The sequence below is a fragment of the Cricetulus griseus genome (assembly GCF_003668045.3).
Source record: "Cricetulus griseus strain 17A/GY chromosome 1 unlocalized genomic scaffold, alternate assembly CriGri-PICRH-1.0 chr1_0, whole genome shotgun sequence".
In the NCBI taxonomy this organism is placed as follows: domain Eukaryota; kingdom Metazoa; phylum Chordata; class Mammalia; order Rodentia; family Cricetidae; genus Cricetulus; species Cricetulus griseus.
Window position 1 is genome coordinate 177,327,901 of NW_023276806.1, and position 22,647 is coordinate 177,350,547.

Consider the following 22,647-nt stretch of genomic DNA (forward strand, 5'->3'; position numbering starts at 1 on the left):
CCATTTCTTTTTTGGCAGAAAAATAAAGAGACTATAGTTTTCCACAAGTCTCATTTCCAAGGAGAACAGCTGCTCAGGGCTTCAGAGGGCAGCACTTGAAACTCTCAGATGAAGGGACACTTATTTATGCCTTACCACACAGGAGGATAACAATATATATTGAGCCTTAGCTTCTATTCCCTTCAGTGTGTGTTTTGGAAAAATAACCAAACAGCTGTGGTTGCTAAGAACTTTGACTGAAAATGCTCTGTGGACTAATATGTATAGGATATACACAATATAAGTCAGATATTTGATTTTTATGGCATAGTTCTAAACATTTCTATTATATAACTTGCATATTGACTTTATACAGATCATATTGTTAATTCTTAAGACCTTTGAGAAATAGACATATTAAAACTTCTGTATCCAAGCTGATTACAAAAATCAAAAACACCCAATTATTATAATAGGAAATTGATCCTCATAATAAAAGCACTTTAAATTTGTATTTTTCATTTCAGTGATGTTGGACACAAAAACATCATTTCTGTGATTGTGTAAACATCTTGGAAAATAAATTTAAAATATCCTAGATTTAAAAATTAATATATGTACCATAGCTATCATGGTGACAGTAAGGTATAAATAGGTCTTTTGTATCATTTTCTTCCAGTTCATCAGTACCAGTGCTACATAGAATCAGTATTAATGGAAAATATTAAAACTTATAAAGATTATCATGTGCACATATTATACAATCCATTATGCAGTTTGGAAAGACACAAATCAGTCCTTCATCTCCAGATTACTGTCTTGTATACAGCACAGTCTTCCTGCAATCTTAAACTGAAAGTATACTTTTGTAAATATTCATAATATTGTGATTAGTGATCATAATTACCTGTATTTCAAACTAACCATCCATCCTACGTTTGTTCGTGTTGGAATGCCATTTACAACTCTCAGTTGTTTTGTTTTGGCACAGGATATTACAGGATCTGAAAAAACAAGACCACATAAAACATGCTATCAAGGCATTACGCAGTGACTTTTACTTTCATCAAGTTCTATGATAGTTAGACAGATGTAACTAATGTGATTTATTGAAACAACATTTTGGAGGAAGAACTACATTTGATTGTCAGGCCCATGGTACTTGCCATCCCCATTTTTAAATAAACAACAAAATACTTGAATAACTTCTTTCAGTCTAAGAAGTATGTGAAACAAACAAACAAACAAATAAACAAAAAGTGCTTCACCAGACCCTTATTCTGAGCCTGAAGTCACTATCTCAGATGCTGTCATCTCTTACCTAGCAGACCACAGGGCTGGAGAAGAGCTTTAAGGGTGAACAGAGTCCAGAAGCTATGGAACTGTCCAAAACCTGGCCTCTCTATTTCTGCCTTTAGTAATCTCATGTCTCTTGGACGGTAATGTACATAAATGTGATCCTTTACATGTGGTGTTCCCCAAATTAAAAGTGTGTAAATATACTTTTCAAAGTCATATACAGGTTTTTTTTTTACTATTTTACATCACAACCAGGGAAATACAAATTTTAAAATAAAGGCAAATAGAGGCCAGAGAAATGGTTCAGTTAGTACAGCTCTTGGAGTACCCAACACCTACTTCAGGTGGCTTCCTACTAGCTCCAGGACATGTGACACCATATTCTGATCTCCTTGAGCTACTGCATCAATGTGCACTTACTCCCTTACAGACACACATACATGCATAATAATTTTAAAATAAAATAGAAAACAATACATTGACTTTAGAGGGGATGCTATTACAGTGCTAAATACTTTTCATACAAACCACAGATTTACTTGTAACATTTTTCTATCTTTATTCTATGAAGATAATAATGAAATCATTTGTGACATATAGTCAATTATATTTTATATTTTGAATATTACTCACGGTCCAAATTGACAATCGTAGGTGTGGTATCGCCTTCACCTGCAGAAACGAATATTATGATACATATTATATTTCATGTATACATATTCATCTATATAAAAGCAAACTATGGCATTGAAATCTAATTATTCATGATAATTTATTGGTATTTCATTCACTAAAAATGAATAATTTCCTAACATTATTGATATCAAAATAAGTTATTAATTTAACAGATATTTTCTGAATAATTCTATCCCTTTTCCCATTTATCATTGCAAGTATCTGCCTCTTGGCACTACATAATATGAAGAAGCCTTCTTTGTGACTCTGAAGACTGCAGGTATGTGTAACTTCAGGGCCTTTGACAGACTGGATTACAAACAGGAGCTAAAGATTATCCCACTCTGTAAGATATTCGGTACTGTACACCAAGGCCATTCTATACACTAGAATTCATGTTCATTATTGTTTGAGCAGAGGCTGTGCAGACGGACTGTTTAATTTTTAGTGCAATTTAAACTGTTGGCTTTCTTTTTTCTAAAAGCTACTTTTATTTATACTTGATTGAAGATAATTGAAACTGCACATGCTTTGTAAACCTATGCAAGAATTTAGAAAATAGAAATTAATGTCATCTCTGGAGAAATGGGGGTAAATAATTATTTTTGTTGATAGAATATGCCAAAAGTTAGCTTTTCCAGATGTTTGAAAAAAAGTTTGAAAAAAAGTTTGAAAAAACACTGGATACTACACATAACTCTACCTGAACTCTCATGACTTATTCCTTTTCCTTGAACTCTCTACTGGGGTTTAATTGCTGCATAAAGAAAGGCTTAAAGGATGCTAGGATTTTGGAAGTACTTGAACAGTAATGAATGAGACACAAGACATTTCCTGGGGTTTAATGTCTTAACTCTTCAGAATTGATGGCATAGAGTTCAGCCAGGCACGGTTTAGACCCAGCTGGCCGTTAATCCCTGGAAATGCCCTGAGCTCGGATAATCTAGCAACAAAACAATAATGACACATAGACACCTTTGGAATGCAAATGTGATTGTTATTTATGAGAGTACTTGAGAGAATTAATGCTCGCTAAAGGGTTTTTATTTATGCGTGCGTTCCAGGTTGAGATATTATAGGTGGATAAAGATACAGGCAAACATAAATTTCATCATTACTTTATGTGAGGGTGTTCCCTTGCAGTCATCTGAGACCTGAGTTTTCAGTCCTTAACAAAAGGAAGCAAGCACTGAGGCCCACATAGAGCCACTAACACAGGAAAGATATGGGTTGGTCTACTCTAGTAAATTACTTAAAATGCTTGAGCAAAATTGATATCCGTTCCTTTACATTGTCACAACAAAGATTAAGATATTCATTCTATAGTTAATCCCACATTAAATATGTTACACAACTTCATAGTTTTATCTTTATTTAGTTTGAAAGATTTAAAGGGATTTTAGGTCTGAAGTTTTCATAATTAATGGCTTAACAATAATCAAGAGCTCAATTACTCTAGTTCAGCATTCTCAAACTTAAGAATAAACTGAAATGTCACATAAAACCAGATTCTGGGAATTTTAGTTTTCTGGGTTTGTTTGAACATAGTAAGTTCTTTTGGTGCGTACTGTAAGAAAAACACTGAGAAACTGCCACGTATCTCTCCCTTTGGCTTTCTTTTCTCCACCTGCCCCACAACTCAAATCTGACCTATGGAGACTAACTTTTGTTCCCATGATTCAACTAAAATATGAAGGAAACCATTTTACAATTTCATCAGTTATAAAAGTCTTACTTTTATAAGATTGGAAGTGTTTTTTTCTTTTTAGTGTGTGTGTGTGTGTGTGTGTGTGTGTGTGTGTGTGTGTGTGCGCGCGTGTGTGTTTGAACAGAGTTCGAACTATAGTTTATGGGCTCTTATGGAAAACATGAAGAAACCTCATTTTGTATAGTTAAATTCTGGCCAAAATTCAAAGGATTATGGATATACCTTATGTTTCCATCCAAACATCCATATTCTCATCATTATTTTATATGTTAATATGAATATATATTAAATTTACAACATGATTATAGTTTTTTTGTTTCCTCCATAATGTAAAGCACTTGAGGTAAAGAAAAGATGTATAGATAACTTTGAACTACTACATGTTGTATAAGCATTTGTATATAATAGCAGCACAATAAACATTACAAAAGAATGAATACATACAAACAGCTTTTGTTCTTACATATTATATTCATAACAGTCCAGTAAAATTGCTACTTTCATTATAAAATTCTGAAAATACAGAATACGTATCATAAGTAGGATAAGTAGCTTGACTTAGAGCTGTACAACTGGTATTCTACTTATAAAATATAAATTGAAATCAACTACTACACTATCAATACCTATAGGTTTTGTAAAATACATCAAATGCGAATGTGCATATACATATACAAAACATAGCCATTTCTTTGTTATTGCCCATTTGATAAACTTCAGGCCACAATATATGCTAGATACTAGTTGGTAATTTTAAAGACTCAAATCTTCACATGTTTTGTGAATGCAAAAATGATGAATATTGTCTCTGAGGTTAAATAAATAATAAGAATTCACATCTCCTAAAGATAAATTGCATTAGCCTTTCAACGAGGAGAAAATGTAAATAAATCCTAGCTGTAAATATAAGTTGAAAAAATGACTGTGTAAAAATATGTATTGCAAATAATGTTCAGTACACATTGAAATAAAAGTGAGTTATTGGTAAAAGTTTTTAAGTCAACACTGACAACACACTGGCATCTTACAACGGCATCTTGCTGATTTTTGGCTTGCAGAAGTCTGTTGAGTATCTATCTGTTTTTGAAAACCTGAAAATCATGAGTGCTGCCAACCTTAAGCTTATAAACCAAGCCACAAACCCTCCATTGCTCCGATCTATACATTTATTCAAGGTTAAGCTAGACTTAACAGGGAAATCGCTATGATCCACTTTGAAAGGCAGGTAATTTTTCTTTATCCTTCCATGGCTGTATACTACATAAGCCTTTATTATTCTTAGCCATAAAATGTCATGTAAAGATGCAATGAAATAATATGAATGCTCAGAAAAAGGGAGTGATGGGGTGGCCGTCCCTAGAATTGTGACAGTGAAAACATGTAAACCATGGGTTTGATCCCCAGAACTACAAAAAAGATTAAATATTTCAATTTTAATAATTTAATTGCTGCATCTGATTTTAGAAATGGTTTCTTAAAAATTTCAGCCTTTTCCTTGCTGGTTTTAATTCATTTAATTTATTAACTATATTTATTCCAAACGACCGATTTTGTCTTTTTCTCCTGAATTCTCACGGTTCTATTTATTGTCATATTTCATTAAATGTGGAATATATGACATGTCAAATGATACTTTATACCTATCACTTACATATTAATACTTTTTAAGACGTTATCTTTCACTTAGAGAAGTAGAGTTCAATCTCCATGTGCTTTAGTAATTATCTTGCAGAATTAGAAAGTTCCTAAGAGCTCTGCTGTAGCCAGAGGATGAATAGGTGATGCTGATGCTGGGATGAATCACTAACCCCAAACATACTAACCCCAAGACAATTTACTGCTTGTTTCTTCCAAACAGAAAATGTCTTAGGGTAGGAATTTTGTAAAATAAGCACAATTGCTTCTATTCTAGGAAAGAAGTGGTAGAGGTCAGGGAAGAGAAGGGGTTGTAAGGAAAGAGAATAGCAGGGGAGGGGCCTGATTTCCAGGGCTGGTGGAGAAAATGTTGTTTCTGGCCACCAGTAAATACATCAAAGGAACTAAGTTTCCTACAATGCATGAAGCAGCCTCCCTGAAATGTTTGTAGTACAATCACATATGTAATATTGTTGCTTTTGATTTGATACATTTATCTAAAAAAGAACATGACATGTACTCACAACGGGAAATAGGGCAATAATCCCAAGGAATAAGAGGATTCCCCGTGTAGCACCAAGGTCCATGGGCGTCATCATCAGGATTCCGGCAATAATTCTTATTCAATTTGCTTGCATCTGGCTCCCAGAAAATATGACTATAAAAGCAAGCTAGACATTAGGAAGTGTCTTTTCCATCCAAGAGAAGAATATGTTACAAGAAGATATGATCTCAACACACCTCTTTCATTACATCTTCAACAAAAGGGTACTGCTCTCATAGCTTGGAGGAATACTTTCAATTTACAAGTTTAGGGAATAGAAAATAGGGCTACATAATTAGCACATATAAAATTGGGAGACATTTTGTGACCTTGCTTCTACTTAATGTTTATGATGAAAAAAAAATACATTTTGAGAAGCACTATCTAAAAGGAAAGCAGTTAGATATTGAAGATTACAATATAGAATATGTAGACAATATAGGCTACTACAACATACTTTTTATCTTTCTCATACATAAAAATCATCACCAGCAACATAATTGTCACAATGAATGAGAAAGTTATTAATAAATTTCCAATTAAATTCTAAACTTTCCTTGGTTTAATACTAGTAAATTAGAGTTTTTCAGGCAGGTACCTAAGTAACAAAATTTTCCAACTTGTATATGAACTTCTACTTCAAAATAAAAAAACTTATTATTCTATAAGATTATGCCAACTTTTGTTATCATCTGTATTTGTATATGCATCAGGAATCTTAAGTCAAGTTCTACACAGTGACTTCTGATTGTCACTAAAAACTGTAAATAAATGCTTTGTGTTATTAATTACTACTATTTTTGAATATAATTAAACATGGTTTAAATTAAAACTGGAAAGAGCTTGCATGTGGAAGCTTGGACTATCTTTCCATGCAGGTTCACTTTCCAGACTTATCAAAACAGAAGACTGTATAATTCCCATATGCCTGATTTTGTTGTTACTTATACACTCTTCAATGAACCCTACAAGGGAGGCTCTAAGACAATGCTGTACTTATTATGCTTGGAGACACCAAGAATCTAAGAGAAAACTACTTATTTTAAGTCACTTGACTTGTGAATAGCAGAGGTGATGTTGGAACCAAAGGCTGTTTTCAATCACCATTGTCTACATCATCCTTGAGTCGTTCATTCTTAAACCAAAATGTTAATATACACCTCAATAATTCACTAATTTCCTCCAAAATGTCTTGAAGTGACTTTTAATTGGTCCCCCCAAAATAAAGCTAATGTGAGTAAATTAAGAATGATTAGCAACAGATATATTGTTGCACATCTGTACTCTCAGAAATTCCAAAATTGCATCATAAATGCTCATGAGTTAAAGGCCTCCTTGAATTATATAATGGCACCCTGTCTAAAAAATTATATATCCTATTACTAATTATTTGTGAAGTCAATTAATTAAAAAATATCAATCATGGTTGTACCTAAGTTAGCAGAGACAAACTTCACACTTAAAATACAACCTGAAGTACAGTGATTCAACTTCCCAGAAACCTCGATTCCTTATACACATGTAGAAGTATCTTCCATATAATAATATGAAGATAAAGTATCACAAATATGATCTAAGAAGCTGTGTGGCAGGCATTTAACTGGAGATCCTAACTTTTCTTTTATTCTGGGGCATACGAGGGATCTGTTTTAGGTGACAACTATATGTCAGTCTTCATTTATAGTTTTACAAGTGCTAATATTATTTATAGTGACATGTGGATACTATCTTCCTTAAGAAAATAGTCAACATAGCCAGGCATTGGTGGCACACACCGTTAATCCCAGCACTCAGGAGGCAGAGGCAGGCAGATCTCTGTGAGTTCGAGGCCAGCCTGGTCTCCAAAGTGAGTGCCAGGATAGGCTCCAAAGCTACACAGAGAAACCCCGTCTCAAAAAAACCACAAAGAAAAGAAAGTAGCCAACATCAATATTTATAATTCTTCAAAATATAAATATCTTCTTAAGTTACAAGTGCATTACTGTCCTGATTTCAAAGTTTTATACATTACAGGTACTAGAGAAAATTTGCTTCAATTAATTTTAGTAGTCCAGTGGGTTTTTAATATAAATATGCTTATAAAAGATCATTTATTTATTTTTATTTCACAAACCACTATTAATCTTAATTTTGGTAATGCTATCACCCTTGAACTGGCAACTACACTGTCTTGTTGAGTTATGTAATGCTTTTGTCAATGTTACTAGATCCCTTCATGAAAATTCATGAAACTACATTTCTACATTTTTGGTTCCTCACTGTATTATATTTAAAATCTAATATTAAGTGTTGCACAAGTGTGTACTGATTAAATTATATGTTATTGTTTACTATAGACAGAAAACAATCGTTTGAGTTATATAGACAGAATCAATTTATTACTTCTATTGGCTAACTCTACTAAAAAATAGAAGGAAATAACGGTGTGTATATTTGAATATATAATTACTACTATCATCCCATTTTAGAAGTAGGAAGAAAGAAATCTATATACCGGTGTAAATCCTCCATATTCTTGTCCCACATCGAGCATGTAAGTCCAGACCTTGTTTTGGATAAGTTGCCCATGTAATTTTTCCCATTGCCACGATAACAATCTAGACATAAAATGACAACAACAACAACATAATAATGAAAACAAAAGCTAATGTAAATTAATGAGAAATATTAGGTGTAAATTGATGAGAAACATACCAGACTAAAATATCTCTATTTTCAGCCCACATTTGATTTCAATTGTAAATGCTTATATTAATTTGAACACCCCCCAAAATAACAGCTCTTACATAAAAAAAAAATCAGAAAGGAGACTCCTTGGGACACCAATGATATAAAAAGTTTTAAAGTGATTTTTGTAGTTCCAGGATTTTCTTTTGAAATGTTTCACTGTGCAGAAAATGTACAAAAATAACATAATAAAATTCTATTCCAGTTAGTTACTTGTGTTTAGATTTTGGTTTCTTGTGATGCTGACATCCTGAGTCACCCACGACAGCTGTTGTACAAATGTTCTTCAGTTTCAATCAGCCTGATTATTTTCTCAGCTATGAGATCAAGTTGGAGATGCTCAACAGGAATAATGCACAGGTGATAGTTTGTCCTCTTCTGAGTGTCCCTGCCTGGGCACATGACGTCAACGTGGTGCATCACTGCTGAAGCATCTGGTCACTTGGTTAAGTGATGGAAAAGAAAAACTTCTCTTCGCATGTAACAATAACAGCACATCCTAAATCTGCCAGGCTTTGAAACTGAGTAACCATCCTATTTCCAAACAAATTTTCACAAAGGCTGAGGCATATCTTGATGGTGTTCCATGAGTCAGTTTTACTGTGTTGCATGTAGAATGGTTATTTTTTTTCTATTTCTGGTAATCTTTCTCTCCATCTGTCTCTTCCACTTAGGTATTATTTATAGGATTCATGGTATACATAGAGACTTGCACATTCCGTTTCTGATGCTCAAATGTTCCTTTTGATGGTGAAAATGTTTAAATAGCCATTATAAGCCACTATCAATTGACCTCCCTGCCAGTGTTCACACCTGCGCTGCATCGCACCTGTGCTGCCTCACACCTGCGCTGCCTCACACCTGTGCTGCCTCACACCTGTGCTGCCTCACACCTGCACTGCTTCACACCTGTGCTCCTCACACCTGCGCTGCTTCACACCTGCGCTGCCTCACACCTGTGCTGCTTCACACTTCACTACAGCGTTGTTTCTGACATGCTACATGCACATTTTTCATTCACATCCTGCTATGATGCTGTAATGCTAACAAACACTGCTAGAAACATTTCCACTCTGATCTGCTCCAACTCTATGCTATGGATGTCATTGCTTTTACTGTAATACCAAATGTCTCTGTTCTTATGAAAACACAGTACTTTTATTGTGAATAAGAAAGGTTGAATGTTTTCCTGTCATCATTAATCAGTACAAAATTACAAATTAGAATCTTTGGATTTAAATGCTTATGTTTTAAAGTTGGGCTTTGAATTATTAACTTGAATATCAGAAAGTAGTTTAATGAATTTTGTCTTGGCATGAGAAAAGCATTAGGAAAGCTTTCTGAAATAGCCTTAAACATACTTCTGTCTTTTTGTGCTAGTTATTTATGTGAAAGTATTCTCAACATTGGAAATTGTAAAATGAAAATACCCAACAACACTGGCATTATTCTGTGTTTTGGAGTATCAAATATTCAGTCAGGATTGGAGTTTTCTAAAAACAATCTTATCTATCTCATTAGTATGCAATTTTTATCTAATCTTTAATAAGTAGCAATATACCTAAGAAATGTGTATTTAAATTAATTTCTTTATTATTTATTGACTATAAATGTTTAACTTGTATATCAATTCTGTATTTCTGAATACCCAGGATTGTGGGAAACTGTCTCGGATGAGAAGTAGTCTGGTCCTTGGCATCACTCTTCTTTCTCCATGGGGATGAAGAAGAGACGTTTCAAATGATTTAGTTATTGTGTCTGTATTTTCAAGGTTCATGCATAAGATAGGTAATAGGTACTTCCTAATAACTTGCTCTGGTAGCTGCTTCTCCTCTTGGACAAATGCTATTTTATTAGTTTTGTTTTTCTCTTTCCTGAGTTGGATAGCTGACTATTGTCTATTTTGTTAATTTTTAAATATTTCAAATTTATTCATTGATTCCATATTTTTTTCTGAGGTGCATTTTTATGCCTTTACAGTGATTATTTTCTTTCTTTTGATTTCTTTCATCTCAATTCTTTTAGTACAGAATATTATATTTTCTGATGTTGACTAAATATATAAAGCTGTATATCTTCATAACCTAGCAAATACTGTTTTAATAAGACTTTAAAGAAATTATATGATTTTATTTTTTACTTTCTATTATTATCCAATTGGAAATTGTTTCCAACTTACTAATCTACAGACAAAATTTATACTTGCTATTACCCAAAAGGATAAGAGCAACGTCAGAATATATGAGTGGCCCTCTGTGTATGAAAACCTCTCAGCACACACCAGAAGCTCTCAAAACAGCTGTGTCCATTTCTCCTACTGCAGGTTCTGCAACCATCTTAGTGAATGAGACAGGGCCACAGAAGACTGCCCTTAATTGTTTTAACTTTATTTCCAGCTGACCTTTAAGTCTGGCAAATAGTGAAATGGACTGAAAGGAGTCCCTCCCTGCCTCTGTCTATAAACAAACAGCTGTTCCTGGAGGACACGTTAAAGGACAGAAGTATATAGAGGCAATGAGCCTAAAAAGGGGGAGTTTAAGGAGGCTTGGACTTTTCATGACAATGGCCATGATTTTTAAGCTTCTATCAACTAGAATATGATCATTAAGAGTATAATTCTCAATTTATTGCACACCAGTATGTGTCTAGAGTGCAACAACATTATTCACCACTGGCCAATTATTTCCACACAGTGAACTTCAATCTGTCTACTACTGCTCCCTGAATTGGCTATCTAAAGGGACCTACATTTCCAAGTCAATGGCATTTCCCTAAGCCCCGCCTTAAAGGTCACCTTCACTAACACACAGGTCCCAGTCACTTTGCTTTGCAGGGCCTGCTGGAGCACTGCTTCATTGGCCCTTCTGTCTGGAACCCTCCCTGAGAAATGTATTTCGATGAGGCATCCAGTGTGATCTAGCTGAAGCTCAAATCAGATCATATAACTTCTGAGCTTCCTTCATCAGTCCCGAGAGCTCCTGTTCGGCCAAGGCAATTTACCCTATTGTCTTTATAACTTCATTGACTGGTCCCTCTTGCTCATTTAGTGACAGCCAGAGTGATAGGATTAATTTCCTATTAAACTTTTGCAATACTTTTTCCTCTTGAACTATGTGCATTTACAGTTTCCCAGAATGCTCTTTACATGTATGGATGCGGGGGTGGGGTGCGTAGCTGTCTGTCCTCCCGACTCTCCTTAACCCCCCCCATAACTGACAGAGAAAATCCACCTGATCTTGGAAACCTAGAGATCATCATATCTCTCACAGCTCATTTTCTCCCTGGCATCTAGTCACAAATTTCCTTAATAGCCCACTAGTGTTTTCATTTTACGTTTCCTGCCTGCTAGAAAGCAGTTCTTTGTGTTCTGGTCCTGGTTCTTTATCTGGAACAGAACCACAGCCTTCCTTAAATAATAGCTAACTAAATAAATGAGCAAACGGATACTGGACGAATTAATGAAGGAATGGATGGATAAGTTACACCATTCCTATTCCGTGATCTTTCTTGTAAGCCTCAACAACAGTTCAACAAGAAATAGAATGTGTCCCTTTCTAAGCATTTCCCTTGGATTTAATCACACCCCTACTACAAAATGTCAGCTATTACCTTGTCCACTTGACACGTCACACTTGGGAATTTGCGAGCAGTAGCCAACTCGGATGTTTGGATCAGTGGTAAAACACCATGGTGATTCAGCCCCATCTGGATTGCGGCAATAATTTTCTCTAAGGTCCCTATTGAGAGGAAGCATGTTTAGGTAAATCGCCTAGTGAAGTTATCACCACTACATTTCTAGTATCCCAGATGTACGCATGGTTTGGATTAGAACAGTGATAATAACTTAGAACTCTGTAGACAACACACATGCTCACCAGGGTTGTAAAATAAACACTGTCCTCAGAGGTCTCCAGGCAGACTGCTGTCTGAGGGACTAGAGAGACAGCAACACTAACTTCTCCTCACTGAGTATCAAAGTTTGACTCCCACTATAATACATACATACATATATATATACATATAGTATTCATAGTAAATATATAAATAATGGGGAAGCTCATAATTCTCTTTGTAGAAGAAAACTTACTAACAGCCACTTCTTATTTAAAATGGAATTTGAAACTATCCAAATAGCCCATTAAAGGTCTCTTTCTTCCCTGATTTATGTATTTCCGTGGTACACATAGTTTAGTGCATAGATTTCTTCTAATCAAAGTTTTTCTCAGTTTAGGGAGGTTACTTACTATCTTTATAAATGTTGCTGAACAATTAATTAAGATTCAGTTATAATACACATGCCTAACAGTAGAGTAAATTGTCAGAGTAAGTTATGTATATAGTTCATCATTTTTTTTAATAAGAAGCATACAGTTCCCTAGTCTAAGATGCGTCTTAAAGTTGCTTCAGTCTCTATGAGCCCCTGTGAGCCTGGTTAGTTGATTCTGTGGGACTTTTTGTTACTGACACAACCTTTCAATAAAATGAGTCAAAAGGACCAATGATTAGTTATAATATGGGAAGGGTTCAACTCATATCCAAACATGAATAAAATTTTTATTTCCTTTAAAATATTATAAAATTACATTTTAAACTGTTAGGCCTGTATAAAATACATATACATACATATGTTTACAATATTTTATATTGCATTCAGATAAATTTATGATACATGATTGCTCAATTAAATTATTTTGCACTTCTAATTCAAAGCAAGATAATTAAATGAATCTAAAACTGCAAAAGTCTTCATGGGCCTAGTTTTAGAATCTATCCCAAAATTGCCAGCTTAGCCCAGAACAGACCCAAACAAATATGGAGATTTGCCCAAATTGTCTCTAGGTTCTGATATACTTAGTTGAGGAGTTATTTGCAGTTCCTAAAGTGAACTGATTACTAGATAATTAGTGTGTATTTATGATAAACAGCATTGCTCAATTACAGTATTGTCTATATGGGGACAAACCCCATTTAATAAAAGCAAAGACATCTAACCAAAATTCCCGTTTCTGCTAGACTGGAAAGGGGAAATAGAAAACCAATATCGTGAGAAAAGTATTGTGTCACATTTAAGTAGCGTTATAATAGCCCAGACTTTGGAGAGGAATTTATACTGGGTTACTTTAGTCAAATAAGTTAATTCAGAAAGGAAAATTTAAATTCCAATAAAATGCAGAATTTAACTCAATGACTCAGTTTCAAATAAGCAGTTTACAAACCAGATATCTATAACTGTCCTCTTCATAGATGAAAGTTAACCAGGTATTTTTATATGCTTACTAGCTAGTATTATTTTAAATTCATATTGTGTACTTACTTATTCTGGCATTTTAAATTAAAATACAATTATATCACTTCTCTTCTTCCCTTATAATACTTCACTTCCCTTCCTCCAGAACCCCTTCCATATCACCTCCCAACTCTCAAATTGATGGCCCCTTTTTCTTTGATTATTATTGTTGTATATGACCAAAGATAATATTAGTTCCATGGTCCATTTTTTTTTTGTTTTTATGAGCATAGTTTCAAGGATTAACATTTTGTACTGGGTAACCAGTCAGGGGTAAGGGGGTCATCCATGGGTAAGGCTAATTATTCCTCTCAGTGGCCACTTGCTATAGTTTCTCTATCGAGGAAGTGGCCTTGTGGGACTTTCCCTTCTGTGTTAGCTTGTCTGTCTATTAACACAACTCCTTATCTGAATGTTGGCAATAACTAAGGAGTAACATGGTGGGATGGACACCAGCATGGACTTCTTTGTCCCTTCTACTAATCTTTCCTTGTTCTTGTTGTTTTTCCTGTTCCAATCATTAATTCTCTCTGAGGTATGAGATATTGGATAAGTTGTAGAGAATAGATTTCTGGGAAGGACAAACAAACATTTAAACCACAATGATAAGTATAAATTATGTGCTTATAAAACAATGAAGACAAAATCAGAACAAGAACTAGTGTGTTAACAAATGAGCCCATGGATAAGCATGTACAATGACACACGCACAAACCTCCTTTCCAATTGGGCCATTAGAGTATAGGGCTTACCACCCTCCTTAGTCAGGTTATCTTATTAAAAGTCTATTATATACAGGAATTATATGTCATTTATAGGTGCTATTCCAGCAAAGCCTCTATGCATGGAATGTATGTTTTAAATTTCAAAGGCAACTATTTCATGTTCCTTCAAACAAGATTGACAATTTAAAAACACGTGGCAGTGTGGCTTAGGCAATTCAAAAAGACAAATGATGGACAAGGAGCTATAGGTTCATATCCATGTGTGTACATTCATGTCCACAATGCAATTAATAATTGATGCCAGGTTTATGGGCTGATTTACATTTTTGACACCCATTATTTGCACAGATCCAGAAATAATGGAAAAATATTTACACTATTGAAAATAATTTTGATCACAGATTTTAAGGCGGGAAATGTAGCAGTTTGAAGCATGGATGAAAATCAAAGTGTGCCACACTGTAAAAGAAAGAAAATGCAATCCTTGCCTTTATGTAAACAAGAAAATTTGAAAAGCATCTAGTCTAAAACTAGACAGCCATCATGAAAAACTAATTTCTTAAAGAAATCTTTACAAGCCAAATTGCAATGAGGAAGAAGCTAGAGATGAGTTTTATAAAATATGCCTTGTCATGGAGTACTACTCAGTGGAAAAAAACAATGGAATCTTGAAATTCGCAGGCAAATGGATGGAACTAGAATAAACCATACTGAGTGAGGTAACCCAGTCACAAAAAGACAAAAGTGGGATTACTCACTCATATATGGATTTTAGACATAGAGCAAAGAATTACGACCCTACAACCCACACCACCAGAGATGCTAGGAAACAAGGAGGATCCTAAGAGAGACATACATGGTCCCCCAGAGAAGGGGATAGGGACAATATCTCCTGAACTAATTGGGAGCATGGAGGGAGGAGAGAAGGAAGCTAGAAGAAAGAGAAGGGGAGAGGAGGAGGGGAGAGGAGGACACGAGAGAGCAGGAAGATTTAGTCAGGGAAAGAATAGAGGAGAGCAAGAAAAGAGATTCCATAATATAAGGAGCGATTATAGGTTTAAAGAGAATTCTGGCACTAGGGAAATATCCAGAGATCTACAAGTTTGACCCCTACTAACAATGTAAACAATAGTTGAGAGGCTACCTTAAATGCCCTTCTCTGATAATGAGATTGATGACTACCTTATATGCTATTCTAGAGCCTTCACCCAGTAGCTGATGGAAGCAGAAGCAGACACCCACAACTAAACACTGAACTGAACTCTAGAATCTAGTTGCAGAGAGGGAGGAATGATGAACAAAGGGGTCAAGCCCAGGCTGGAGAAACCCACATAAACAGCTGACCTGAACAAGGGGTTGCTCATGGACCCCAGACTGATAGCTGGGAAACCAGCACAGGACTGTTCTGGACTCCCTGAGGGAAGATATCAGTTTGGAGGTCTGGGTAATCTATGGGGCCTCTGGTAGTGGATCAGTATTTATTCCTAGTACACAAATGGACTTTGGGATCCCATTCCACACAGAGGCATACTCTCTCAGGCTAGACACAAAGGAGAGGGTCTAGACCCTACTCCAAAAGATATGAGACTTTTCAGATTCCCCCATGGAAGGCCTCACCCTCTTTGGGGAGCATATAGGATTGGAATAAAGGGTGGGGAGACAGGGTAGGAGGGGAGGGAGAGGGAACTGGGATTGACATGTAAGTGAACCTTGTTTCTAATTTAAAATTGGTCTAATTACCAGTATAAAAATAATACATATAATATATATATATATATATATATATATATATATATATATATTATGCCTTGTCAGTCCCCTAGATCAGTGCTACACAGAATGCTCTCTGAAGCCCCAAAAGAAGAGCATCCACCATTTTTCTTAAGTATATCTAGGCCAATACATTTTGAGGGTTACTAATACAGAAGTGAGCAAAAACCAATCTGACCCACTTCCCTAGGAACTGCTAAAGTTTGCAGCATTTCCAAAGCAGACTCACTTGCACTTGAAGTTCTCAGGCGTTACATCATGCTGGTGAGGGTACTGAGAATCCCAGCGCTGGCAGGGAATCCCATTCCAAATGGTATTGCTGGTTCCCCTGTAGCCTTCTCCTTGGCCTTGAATGCATTCGGTGGTTTCCATAGGGACATCGGTATCATTCACAGTACTGTGAGCTGGTGGTGGAAACAAATATGAGCGTAAAGAAAACCCTTCTTTCATCATGGCTTCGCCCTTTCAGTGACCACTGCATTGGTGGTACAGGGATTTTTTTGTCATTTGTAAAGTTTAAATATAAATTAACTCTACCTCCATTCCAATTTTCCTTTCATTTCAACCCTAAATTATTTTTTTTTCATGGAGAGTTTTGTAAAGATACTTACTTCCACATAAGTCTATAATATGAATGCTGAAATCAGTTCTTTCTGAAATGACTACAGTATCATTCCTAAAGTCCTCTCTTCTGTACATACAAATTCAATAATTTAAGGAGCACCAATTTTCTTTTATATGGTTAAATCTTATGTAGGTTAATACATTATTTTCCTTTCAACCAAATTTTAGGAAATTAAAATTTGATTTGTTCCTATTTTTCTTTTCCAACTATCGCACACCATGAAATATGTATAATCTCAGTTACTGTGTAAAAAGCATCATAAAATTAATTTTTGCCATAAACCTGAGTCATTCTTTTTGTGTTGAATGTAGTTTCAACCAAGTGTAACTGGGAACAATTTAGGAGGTGAGTGTGAGGATGTACACAAGGATTTGGGCACTCAGAAGGCTGGTAGGGGGTGGGGAGACTGAGGTTTGAGACCAGCCAGGATCTTGCTAACACCCTTCTTCTAAACAAACCCCAAAGTAAAATGCAAAAAGGTTTGATGAAGTCAGAGGTAAAGTCCCCAGATACCTTGATGGCAAATGATCATGCAACAATCTCTGGATAAAAGCCAAGTTTTTAACCATTGCAGATTGTTTAGACTTAAGTAAGTTTCTCTGTGGCATTACATTATAGAACTCGATGGGTCACCTTTTCAAATACAGAATGTTCTATACATGATTTCTATATGTAGCAGTATAAGGTTATCAGAAATGGCTTTTCCTAAGTTTATTTCTCTTTTATATATAGATAGATATTTCATTTCATTAAGATTCCTGAGGTATGTTTATGCATGTTTAGCATTGTCCCATGAATCTTTGTTCAATACATATAAACAACAATAAAAATAAATATGGCAATTATACAAAAAGTCACTTCTAGTTGACAAAAATCTAGAATTTGTGGAAGGTGGGCCTCAGAGCATGCCTGTGGCCTGGGTAATTTTCATTGAGGGGGGAAACCACTCACATATGAGTGGCACAGTTCTGTGGCTGGGATCCTGGACAGCAGAGAAGGGAGCTGAGCAACACTCATTCATGCTGCCTGCTTCCTGGAACATGAACCAGTGTCTCAGGATTTACCACCCTGACATTCCCACCATGAGGACTGTGACTGTAATCTGCGAGCCAGAACACATTCTTTCTCCTTTAAGCATCTTTCTCCGGGTGTTCTCTAACAATAACCAGAAAAGAAACTGAAATGACGGGATTTCCTCTAATTTCCCCCTAAAACTTACTAAAATAATAACTTTGCTGTAATTCATTTAAAATATTTTGTATTTTATGCATGCCTTTAGAAAACAGAACTGTAGCTCAGAAACATCCTAATTTATAAAGAAATTTAAATGAAGATAAAAATGTTTGGCGATCCATCTCTATATTGCTGTTTGAGAGCAACACATAAAATAACAGTGATATTAGTGATAGATAGGTAGGTGATAGATAGATGGATAAATTTTTGTTCTAGTAAATGGCTTAGATAGGAGTTTGTACTGAAGACCCAAGACTTAATATTAATATTACCTAAAAGTCTTTAATATTATACAAAATAAGATGGATTTCATAGTCCCTGGTAACTATATTTCATCAAAGTGAATACTATTAAGTTGGATAGTTTTAAATCTATTGGAGACTACATTTATGTGGAATGTTTTTGAATGAAAATAACTCTAGGATAATTATGCTAACCTTGTACTATAATACCATGATAGGACTAAGTTATATGTCTTAAGGAATCCATAGGTTCCTCAGTTGCTATGGCTTGACTGTCCCCTTATTTGTGCATTTTCTGTTCTGTTTACTGGTGACCTGCTCTTGCCCAGCTCTGCCCTTGGTATGCTACTCCTATGCTCCTGTAAAGCACAGTTCAGTTTCCTGGATATCAGTCATGGCCACAATGACTACATATGGGCTGATAATTTCCCTCAGAAATTCGCTCAAGCTTAATTCCAAAGAAATGAACATGGTCTGACTTGACAGATACTAACCAAGGGTGAAAAGTGAAAAGATAAGATACTCAGACATAACCTGGAATTTGGCCATTACCTGATAGAATGTTTTCATATATAAACAGATTCTGAATGCTGCTTTCTCTACTGTGTGAGGCTTCTTTTAGATCAGAAAAAAAAAAAAAGATGCAGGAGGGATATCTGGAAACAGGACATTTTGACTCAACTCACTGTTCATTATTCAGTATGACCTTAAATATTGAATGAAATCTATGAGTGCTAATATCTGAAATACTACATAGATTTTTCAGTTCAAAGACAAGTTGAAATGTATTTAGTGAGAAGATTATTAAAATAAGTAAAGATGACCATAACTTATTAGGAAATAAATATCTGGCAAAAACAATGAGTGGTTGTGAGCAACAACATAGTTATCAAAAAACTTGAGAAGTAAACAAATTTAAAATATCAATACAAGATAAATAATTTCAATGAGTGGGCACATTTTTAAATTTCAGGAAATCTACAGCATAAAAATTCTGTCCCTAATAAAATCAAAGTGAGAAAAGAACATGAAATTAGATAGACTGGAAAGTGATAGAGTTAGGGAGGAGTTTGCTGAAGTTAAGAATGTTTTTAAAATATATTGTAAATAAAACTAATTAATGCAAAGAAACTCAATTGTGTAATGACATCAGGAAAATTATCTCACTAATATTTTACCAACTCTAATTTCATAGTCAAGTTGAGAACCCTGTATTGCTGGAGTTAACTTAGATGAAGAAATTGCCAAATAAGAGTTAATTAAAAACAGCCCACTTTTAATTGTTATTACAAGACACTCATCATTTAAATCATTATTATTGTCATAATTATTGTTTAAGCTAGTTTTTGATACAGTGATGGCTTCCTTTTAAAACTCGAAGATTGGGTTAAGACATAAATCACCATGCTTATCACTTCAGGAGGATATTTTACAGATTTTGATGAAAAATCATTTTTAAAAGTCAATATTCACTAAAAACACAACAACAACAAAGCCATATTAGTATGATAACATCAAACCAAAGTTATGAGGGTTTGGTCAGTAAAATACCTTCCTCACAAACTTGACCATTTGAATTCAGATCTGCAACATCTACCTAAAAGCTGGGTCTGCCAGCTGGTATGCTAACCCAACATCATTTGTTGGGCTGGTAGGGATAGGCAGAGCCCTGTAGATGACTGGTTAAACAGTCTAGCCAAATCACTGAGTTACAGGTTCAGAAACCCCATCTAAAAAAACTAAAAGCATAGGATAATTGAGAAAGAACCATGATGCTAAACTTTGGTCTCCACAACACAGATACACACATGTTTGCACACACACACATGCACATGTGCACACACTCACATGCTAATACATATAAATACCACAAACACGAAAAATGGAGGGATTGGATTACATAAATTATTCTCAGACTTATATATGAAAAATAATATGTCAAATAAATACTATGTTTCATTAGGCTTCATTAGAGATGAAAAAAGTATAACTATCATCATGCTTACCTACTAATTTAATGAGCATCTATAACTTTAGAGAATATTAAACATCTCAGTTTTTATTTTTCCTTGTTGCAATTTATTAACCACAAATTGTACTACTAAATGCAGGGCTAGTATATCTGTATTTGTTTCACTCCACATTCAGCTGCTTGAAGAGACTTCATCAAGAACTATATAATTCTACAGTGCATATAATAAGTAATTTGGATGGATGAAGATATATTAGTACAATTACTTAGGATAGCTAAGTAATTTTCATCAATAAGAGTTATGATGAGACTATTTGAAGCTGTTCAATAAATATTATCTGATGGATGATATTATCCATGATAAACAATATATCCATACACCATTTAACTATGATGTAAATAAAATAACATTTCTGAACCACAATAAAATAGGCTCTTCCTGCTGCCCTACTGTATAAACACCAAAACCTGGAGCAAAACTGAAACAAACGCTTCATGATAATTGATTTGGAAAGGGCCGTCAATACTGGGAAAGGCATTCCTTTGTACTTAATCCTTCAACATGGGACTCAGATTGAGGAAGGTTCAAAGAGTCTCCAGTGGCCATACTGAGAGTGAAAGAAGAACCACAGCCCTGCCAACTATCTGCTGAAGTTGATCAACTTGAGATAAAACAAGATATTTTAAAATACATCACACCACCACACACACAAGTATTTTTGCAAGTTCACAATGAACACATCAGGCACTCTTATGAGAATCCCTCAAAATAAAATATTCTGCCAGGTTTGTCAGTGGTGGCCAGGCTTTGGACACAGATGTGAAGATGTTTAAGTGCTCCTCCGTGGCCTGGGAGTGGAGGAATGGCTGTCCATGGTGATTGACACAAAATGTTCTGTTTGGAAATACTTTAAGGAATACAACATTTGCTATTAAAATTTCCACTGTCTTGTTACAAAACAATCAGTTACAGCAGGAGCTTCTTGGAACATTCTTTTTCACTTCACTGGTTTGAATGTAGAGTGAACTGATTGCCAGAATATCTGAAGGCTGTTTGCAAGTTTAAATAGATATTTTTAGATAAAGAGGGTTGATTCATCTAATCCTCAGGGTAGACATCTTTTCCCAGACCAGTATCAGTAGAAACAGATCCCTAATAACAAATTAATCCAGGTATGGTAGCATACAACTGTAATCCAGCATTTGGTGTGCTAAAGAGGGTGGTTCATAAAACTCAAGGCCAGCTTGGATATATAAAAACACCCTATCTTAGATAAGTAAGTAAACAAATACATTCAATTATATTAATTATATTAATATCCTCTGTTAAAATCTTGCCAGGTCTTTGTAGAGAAACTATATTTTTTTAAATGGATGTCTGTGAATGGGAGATAGAGTGTAAGAGTCTCAAAGAGCCACACCCAGGGGTTTCTAAGCTCCAGACAGGCAAGTAAATCATTCAATCACAACCATTTACCAAGTTACAGTTCTTGCCAAAAATAATTCAGATTTCCCTAGAGAGGTAAAGTGCCTGACACCCTCCACTCTCGAGACAGGCAGAGAGAGAGAGAGAGAGAGAGAGAGAGAGAGAGAGAGAGAGAGAGAGAGAGAGAGAGAGTGTGTACATGTGTTCAGAAACTAAAAGAGGACAGCAGGTATTCCAGATGGTGCCCTACTAGCACATGGATGTTAGGGATACAGACTTGAAATCACTCTTAGCCACGGACCCCAATGCACCTCCCTAGTCCCATGATCCTATTAAGGTTTTCAATAGTTAAGAATAAATTGTTTAACATGCCAGTAGACAAACACCTGATTATCCCCTGGAGTTCATCCCACCTCATAGCTTTATAAGCTTCTGAGGGGCACAGAGTGCATCTCCTGGTGGTCCCTAGGGACTTGAGTACAGTACAGAAAGCCACTCTCATCAACAGTACTTGTGCTCCTTGCACCACAGAGGGCAGGATCAGGCCCACTGTAAATTTAAAGAGCTTCTTGCTTTAAAGTTGACATGGGAAAGTAGTAAAGACCTCCAAAGTACAAACCTCAAATTGCTTGCACGTTTGCTCTCCATGTGAAGCCAGTATTCATACTGAAACATTTCTCTGGACTTTCTCCAAGACTTTTCTGGTACAAAATACACAGGAGACAAGGCATTCATGAAAGGTCTTCAATTCTGTAGTATTATTTCTTAGAAGATGACTTGGAAAAGCCATCCAAGTGAAA

The 22,647-nt window shown here is 35.3% G+C and overlaps 1 protein-coding gene across 2 annotated transcripts in view; it reads right to left on the reverse strand.

Moving 5' to 3' along the window:
• Nucleotides 1-22,647, reverse strand: part of Hgf (hepatocyte growth factor) — a 64,839-nt gene that overhangs the window by 11,870 nt on the left and 30,322 nt on the right. For both annotated transcript variants that reach the window (XM_027393482.2, XM_027393481.2), the window contains exons 9-14: nucleotides 16,579-16,753; nucleotides 12,177-12,304; nucleotides 8,335-8,437; nucleotides 5,821-5,954; nucleotides 1,912-1,950; nucleotides 887-983 (exon numbers count right to left, since the gene is read on the reverse strand). In XM_027393482.2, the coding sequence (XP_027249283.2) occupies nucleotides 887-983; nucleotides 1,912-1,950; nucleotides 5,821-5,954; nucleotides 8,335-8,437; nucleotides 12,177-12,304; nucleotides 16,579-16,753 (676 nt within the window). The remainder of the gene's footprint in view (nucleotides 1-886; nucleotides 984-1,911; nucleotides 1,951-5,820; nucleotides 5,955-8,334; nucleotides 8,438-12,176; nucleotides 12,305-16,578; nucleotides 16,754-22,647) is intronic.